Here is a 7,643-nt window from a genome sequence, read left to right as displayed (position 1 = left end):
CCCCTCAGGTTAGTTATGCAACGACCACCTACTTTTTCACTGCTGCATTTAATTAGATCATACAACTGCGGAGACAGTGTTAAGCTAAAGCAAAACAAAGTTGGGCAATAGTCTCCTAACTCCTACACCATTTTGCTGTTACAGATTGTCCTGGTTTTGGCTGGGATAATTTTTCTTGAGATGGGAGGGGGCACACCTGGAACGCCGAACCTGGATTGGCTATTGGAGTATTCCATATCATGTGATGTTATGCTAAGTATATAAAGAAGGTGGGTTCTCTCTTGTTTCCCTGTTTGTGACTGTGGGATCCTCGTTCTTTTGGGATCACTGGCCGGGAGCGGGCTGGGTATCGGTCAGCAGATGGTGAGCAAGCGCATTGTGCATTATCTGTTTGTACTTTCTATTATTGCTATTGTTCTGTTTTATTCCAATCACTAAACTATTTTTTATGTGAACCTATGAGTATCCTTTTGTCTCTCCAGTTCTCTCACCCACTCCCTGGGCAGGAGGGGAGGGAGTGACCGGCTGTGTGTTTTTGGCTGCCAGCTGAGTTCAAACCATGATGCAGACCTATAATTGCCCAAGACAACTGCTGAAAAGTCCCGAAGTTAGTCACTGAGTTTATTAGAAAGCCAGTGGCCACCTACTTGTGGCACGAGGGTGTACAAAATATACTGGTTCTTTTTGTTTAGGTTCACTTAATGTTTGCATTTAATTCCTCTGCAATGACAGAAAATAAGCTTAATCAACACTTTATGTGTCCATTCTATGAGTATGACCAAATAATGTAGAAATAAAATAAAATTACAAATAACTAAATGTCTGGAAAAGTCATTTGATGTGAATGTTTGGCATATTTTTCCCTATATCGTAGAATACAAGTATGACTGTAAACCTCAGAGCTTAAAAGCTAGAGAAAAATTGGATTTAAAAAAAAATATATTTTGTGGTGCCAGAGCACATAGCAAATTTTTGCACTGTTATAGAAAGATGAGCAGAAGAGGGATTATACCACTGCAATGAACATTTTCTTTTATTTCCTATTCTGTTTTGCATGAGGACTATTAAATATAGACTCTCCTAGCATTTTTCAGGCAATAAAATCCGCAGTGAAATTCTTTCTTCTAATTGTCCACTTCTACTTTTCTTTTTTTTAACAAAGCATGTCTGTCTCAAATGAAGCTGCAGCCACTTCCCTTTGAAAATGAGCTGAGAACTCATTCAAAGAAGTATAGTATATTGTAGCGTAGCGTAGTGTAGCATAGCATAGCAAAGTACAGTAATGCAGCTATTTGAACAATTCAAAAAATGTACTGCACCCCTGATTCTTCTCACAAATTACCCACAAACGAATCAACAAATCCATAAAATTCATGTCCAGCAGTACTGAAATTATTCAATACACAAGGCTATGGAATTTTTGGCAGAAATAAGCAATGAAATATGTACTCATAAGTTTCTACATGATTTATTTATTGGTGACCCAAACCACATAACATTGCCTCTGTTCATTGATTATAACTTACCAATGCTTCAAGTTACAACTAAGCTTACTTCCTTTCTGAAACACTTTTTCTTTCTTAATTAAATGAGTCTTGGCTACTTGTGTACATTCATATAATCAGACAGATTTTGGTCAAATACTGTTGAAACATAAATAATTTAAGCAAACAAACTATGTGATATGATAAATAGCTCACAATTAGGCTTGTACATTGGCTACTAAATGTAATGAGCAGAAACCAGAGAGAAAGGGAACGCTTGAAAGGAGATCAGAAGCTATCACAGTGACTCAGGCACTTCCCAAGAAGGAAGGATTTCTATATCCTGGTGCCTGTTCTCAGAATTGGTAACTATTTTTGTGCCGAGCAACTGTTGGATAAAACTGAGTAGTAGCAGTAGGTTTCCAGAACTCAGCCCTTTCCCCTCTCACAAACTGAGCACTTGTTTATGCTTTCTTTGGCCACAAAATACTGTACTCCCTCTTGCATACTGACATAGCTTCCGCAGAATGTCTTGGCATGCTGCTGCCTGTAGAGAACCAGCACACACAAACCACTATAGTTTGCAGAACATCAGCTCCTCCGCTTGGTAATATAAGGCAGATTTCAAGGACAGGCAAGTAAAAAGAAAAAAAAAAAAAAAAAAAGTGCTTAAGAACAAGTATTTTATAAGCAGCTGCAAGAAACAATACTAAAATCCTGCTTGTGCTGTTTAGTCACTTGCTTGCCACTTGCTAGTTGCTTCTTTTCCTCAGCTGGTGATGGGTGTTGAAGTCTACATTAATGTTCTCAGTGTTACCAAAATTCTCTGACTTTGAAGTAAGAATACATACTGATCGGTCCAATATCCCTCTATAAACACCTTCTGGGAATACATCTTGCAGATGCCCAGTTGTGCAGATACCCATTTTTGATTGTCTTTCATAATAACCTGCTCAAGGGAAGAAATGACAAATTGCTCTCTTGAATAGCCTGCGATGTTGAACTCCTGACTGATGCAGTCAGTGCTCATCCCTGCAACAGTGACAGCCAAAATAGTACTGGTTTGCCTCAGTCAGTCCTTGACTTTGGCCGTGAGGTGCCCTGGTAAGGTGTGCCTGCACCTCAGCAAGGGAGTCAGGAGCAGGGAGGGATGGTTCAACAAACTTCCTTACCATCTCTCCAACCCACTGCTCAACCCATCTGCCATAAAAGCATGAGGTATTTATTTCAGTCACCCTTCCTCAGTAAACAGTTGTTCAAGGAAAGTTTTTTGTCTGTTTGTTTGAGGTACAGCAGTCTCTTGCTTTCATTTGACGTTACAGATAATTTTACTGCCTTTTTCCATTTTGTTACTGCCATGTGTACAGTTACAGTTTCTTACCCTATGCAACTGAGGAAATTTCTGGGACAGCGAGTTACAGGGTATTTGATGTACATTATAGATTCATGAGAGCAAGGAAGTGTCTGTCTTTTGAAGCAAAATAACATACCTGTGAAATTTTAGTGATTTATCATTGTATATTTTAAGCAGCCGCTGGCACATTACTGTCCTCTGGTGGGCTGTCAACTTGTTACTCCTTGTAATTTGCCCCAACTCATGATCTTAATACACAATAAACGCGACAAGTGGAGAGTAGATTGACATAGGGGTCTAACGGTAATTGTCATTGCACTAGTGTCTTCCTCACTCCTTCTGCTAAACTGGGGGATACTGGTGGCTAAATGGGAGCATCCTCATCAAGACAGGCAGCAGTTTCCTTGGGACATGTGGATGTTTACCTTGCCTTACACGTGCTTTCCAAGTCAGAAACTTCTAACTTGCATTCCTTAGAAAAGTATGCATTACTTCCCCATAGCTTTGAACGCTTCCTGAAACACAAAATTAAATGAAGGAGCATTTATATTGGTAGTAAAATATTAAATATAATGAAGTTCATAAAGCAATTAAGTTTTACAATGGGCCTTTCTTCTGATGAATACAACAAATCTTAATGCATAAAAACTAAAACTGGAACACCTGCAAATTTTGGAGTTTATATTAAGACAAAAACTTGACTTCAATAGCTGTGTGGTGTTTTGTATAGACAGAGAAATGTTTGTAATGTCTGTAAGACATACCTACACTTCCTGGGAAATGTAATTATACTCTTTCATCCACTTAAAAAGCCTTTAACCTTGGCATCTATTTGTCTTAGTGAAATAAATTATTTATTGTTTTAGTGGGAATAGTCTTCTGTTTTCATTCTCTAAGCCAAGTATCATCTGTGTGTGTGTTTGTATGTACGAATGCAAGCATAGGTAGAAAAACAGAATAAAGACAGGTCTGTAATACAGTATCTTCCAAATTCAGCAGTTTGCATCTGTTTTCATGAATGCTGATTTTATTCTTTTGCACAATTCGCAATTTTCCTGTTGTCAGCCAAATCAGATCTTAATGAAACTTCTTGGGCATTATCTAACGTAACACCTCAAAATCATGAGTTTGACTTAAAATTATGGTATATTATTGAAAGCATTCAGTATTTTCTTGACCTACTGGGTTTTTGTATGATTTTTGGTATTTTGTAGATTTTTATGAAATCTCAAAGGCTAGAAATTGTCAAATAATTGCTTTATTCAAAATTACAGGATTTAATGTAATCCAGAAAAATAAAAACTCTCATCACTAAAATAGATGCTTGACAGATAGCTTCCATGTGTTGTATTTTAGGAATGGCAAAAGAAAAGCTTTTGCAGGATCAGGGATGCAGTGAAACTGAAAAATTATGAACAAAAGAAAGGGAAAACTGTATATAAGCTTGTCACTAGTAAACTGAACAAGGCATCAACTCCCAGAAACTCATAGGTTTCTTAAGCTATTAACCCTGATTGACCCTTGGGGAAAAAAAGAAAAAAAAAAAGTATTATATGACACTATCACAAATTGGCTTAGCTCAAATTACGTACAAAACAATTTACTTTTTAATCCTTCCCCAAAACATATGTACCCACTTACTTTCAGTACAGCAATACTATAGGAGAACATGAATTTATGAAGTGTACTCATTTCATTGAAAAATAACTAAGCATTAATAGTTCCTTAGCTGCCTGATGTTACCCAGTTTTCAGTGAATTCCATAAATCAATTATGTATCTGTCAATGTTAACATAAGCTTCTCAGGAAGTTATATATTGTGTGCAAGACTTAATATCCAATTGACAAAAATTTTTAAGTTTAAAAAGTATAGCTTGTAGATAAATAGAAACATTCTGAAAATTAAGAGCTTTCCATTCTACTAATCTCTGAAGGCAATTCCCCTGTATATTACATGTATATGAATGCTATGGCATTTATTTACACTAACTTGCATCTCCACTTTTTAATTCCCACTTACGGTCCATATTTATGAGAGCATGAAGAAGAACCATGAGAAGCTGGACGTGATAACAAGTTTGTAATCACAGCAAAACCATTATCCGTACTAGCGAATATCCATCAGGATAGCTGCTGTTATTTGGTTTCTGGCAACTCCTAGCCCTTGGACGCTGGGGCAATCCATCTCCAAACCGACTACAGCTCATCTCTGTGGCTTTGCTTTCCTTGATTGTCTTTAACCTTAAGCAGAAAGACTCACACCTTTTACAGTGCCAGCACACTCTGTGTGTAGGTTAAGTTTGTATGGTCATGTTAGGCTGTGGCCCAGACTCATCTCCTGTAACATTTCACACTGTCAGTGTGTTGTCACACACTTTTCTAGGGGCATGGAGTGAGATAAATGGCTTTTTTATGCACAGGATGGATTGGGGAAGATTGGCTTGAGTATGAGCTTCACCTCTTTAGAAGGGCACTGACTCTGTGCTGCATGGCAAAGAAAACAACTCGGGCACAGGCAAAGGGCCTGAAGCACCCTTGGAGAACAACTGAAACCCCATAACCCTGGAGACCAGACTGCCTTCTTGTCCACTTCTCCCCATCTTCTCTGAGGCTCTGCTACATGCAACGATAAATCAGTAAACAGAGATGGCAAGCAGCATTTGCTTGTGGTAACATGTGGTTTTATGGAAAAGTCAGGTATTTTTGGTCAGGGGGACCTGGGGAGAGAGGAGTTCATATTAGGGTAAAACATAGCAGTGGCAGGCAGTTTTTTACTACCTCCAAGTAGAAGATGATGCACATTTCTTTCCTGCTTAACTCTTGTGCTGCTTTTGTAAAAGGTTTTTGTTTATTTGTTTTTTTCTTTTTTTTGTGTTTTGTTTGTGGTTTTTTTGGGTGTTTTAAATTAAAATTAAGTAGAGAAAATCTTTAAAACTAACTTCAGAAGTCTGGCCAGTTTCACTCACTCTTTTTTCCTGTTATGTATTCGTGTGATAACTTCTCATCCTTGCATGACAAAGCAGAAGCTTCAACAGGGAATGGAGGTGTCTTTTCAAATTACACTTAGATAACAGAAAGGTTTGTGCATGAAACGCTGATCTTCTTATATAAACTGATGGGAGAAGTTAAGATCTTTCCCCTCCCCTCAGAGAAGAAAAATATGTCTACTGACAGAGTAGTATGTCAAGGACCAGATTGAACGTTTTCGCCTTAGGATCAGCCTCAGCATTGCCACCACAGACCTACGAGAAGTTCCCCCAGAACTGTTGGCCCAGGCCATGGTTAGAAACTGAAGCCAAAGATCGACTAAAGAGCAAAATCTGATGGCAATGTTCAGGGGCGGGGACATGTCCCACAAACAGATGGCCCCGTGTTATCCAGTGTCAAGGCTACCACGACTACTGGGAGGGATGTCACACCGCTCTCGGTTTTGATTCAGAGGCCAAGGAGCCGCGCGCGGCCGTGGCTGATGACCCCGCCGCCAGGCGCAACGGCGCGGCGGGGGCTGCCGCTTGGCGTGGGGGCACCCTCACCCCCGCGGCCCGCCGCCACATCGCCCTCGCTCCCCCGGCTGAGCGCCGCTGCCCGAGAGCCTTCCCCGGAGGGAGGGTGCGGGAGGCCGGAGACCAAACCCGCCCTTGCCTCGGGCCGCCGCCCCGCGGGGGAGCGGCGCCTGGGGGCAGCCCCGCGGCGCGGCCGGGCCGGGCCGAGCCGTAGCGCGGCAGCGCTCTCAGCAGCACCCAGAGCCCGGCTGTCGGGATGCGGCCGCAGAGGGGAGGGGAGGGAGAGCGGCGGCGCCTTCCCCCCGGAGAAGAGCGAAGTTAAATAGCCAGCGCGACTCCGCCGCCTGCCTCTCCCCGCCGGCTCCGAGTCCCCGGCGAGCCCCCCCACGTCCCACCCCCCGCCCGCCCTGCCGGTGCCGCCCCGCCCGGGCCGCGGGCGAGAGCGCGGTGCGGTGCGAGCCTGCCCCGCGGAGCCGGGACGCCGGCGCTGCCGGTAGGGGCGGGCGTTTGGGAGTCGGTGCCTGAGGCGCCGCGTCCCGCCGAGCCGCCCGTCTGAGAGGACTACGGCAGCTGCATGGGAGGAGATGAGCGTGGCGGGGAAACAGCCGCCTCCAGCACCGCTCGAGCGCCCCGGCAGCCTCCTCGTCCCCACCTGGGCAAGTACCCGCTCTCCCCGCAGCCCGTCCCGGCACCAACTCCCGCGGCGGGGCGGAGGGTGGGGAGGGTCCCGCCGGCGGCGCTGCCCGGAGGGCGGGAGGGAGGCGCCTGCGTGAGGGTAGCGGGAAGCGGGAAGCGAAGCGGGGCGGCGCCGGCCGGGCGGGCGGAGGGGAGCCCCCACCGTCCCGCCGCTCCCCCCCGCCTCAGCCCGCCACGGCGGCCCGGCCTGCCAGCCCCGCACGACGCCGGGGGGCTCTCGGAGAGATGAGGCGGCAGGTGCCCGGGCTCAGCGCGGCTCCTTCAGGCGGGACTCCCGCCTTGCCGCGCTTCGCCCCCTGCGCCCCCCACGGCCCGCGGGGATGCGGCGCCGGGCGGGCACCGGCCGTCCGAGCGCGGTCGGGTGGGACTTGTCCCCCGCGCTGCGGAGTTGTACCTGCTGCGGTCGCGATTTTCAACCCGCCGTGACAGGTTGCAGTGCGAAGGTGGAGTTTCCCGGGGACGGCGTTGAATCGCTCGGTTTGTGACCCAGATGTAAGCCTGTGCCGACAAAAAAAATTAGCTACTTCGACGTATTTAGCACCTCACGCACTTCTAGGAGAAGCCCGTGAGGGAGTTGGAAAATAACTTGCTACTTCATGGCAACGT

The 7,643-nt window shown here is 45.1% G+C and overlaps 1 protein-coding gene across 1 annotated transcript in view; it reads left to right on the top strand.

Annotated features, from left to right (window-relative positions):
• Positions 1-6,925: 6,925 nt before the first annotated feature.
• Positions 6,926-7,643, top strand: part of SNTG2 (syntrophin gamma 2) — a 306,792-nt gene continuing 306,074 nt past the window's right edge. Inside the window, exon 1 of the mRNA XM_074922311.1 lies at positions 6,926-6,997. Coding sequence (XP_074778412.1) covers positions 6,926-6,997 — 72 coding nt within the window. The remainder of the gene's footprint in view (positions 6,998-7,643) is intronic.

Source organism: Athene noctua, chromosome 1 (assembly GCF_965140245.1).
Source record: "Athene noctua chromosome 1, bAthNoc1.hap1.1, whole genome shotgun sequence".
In the NCBI taxonomy this organism is placed as follows: domain Eukaryota; kingdom Metazoa; phylum Chordata; class Aves; order Strigiformes; family Strigidae; genus Athene; species Athene noctua.
Note: the sequence above shows the minus strand (reverse complement) of the source record. Positions and strands in the feature narration are given on the sequence as shown.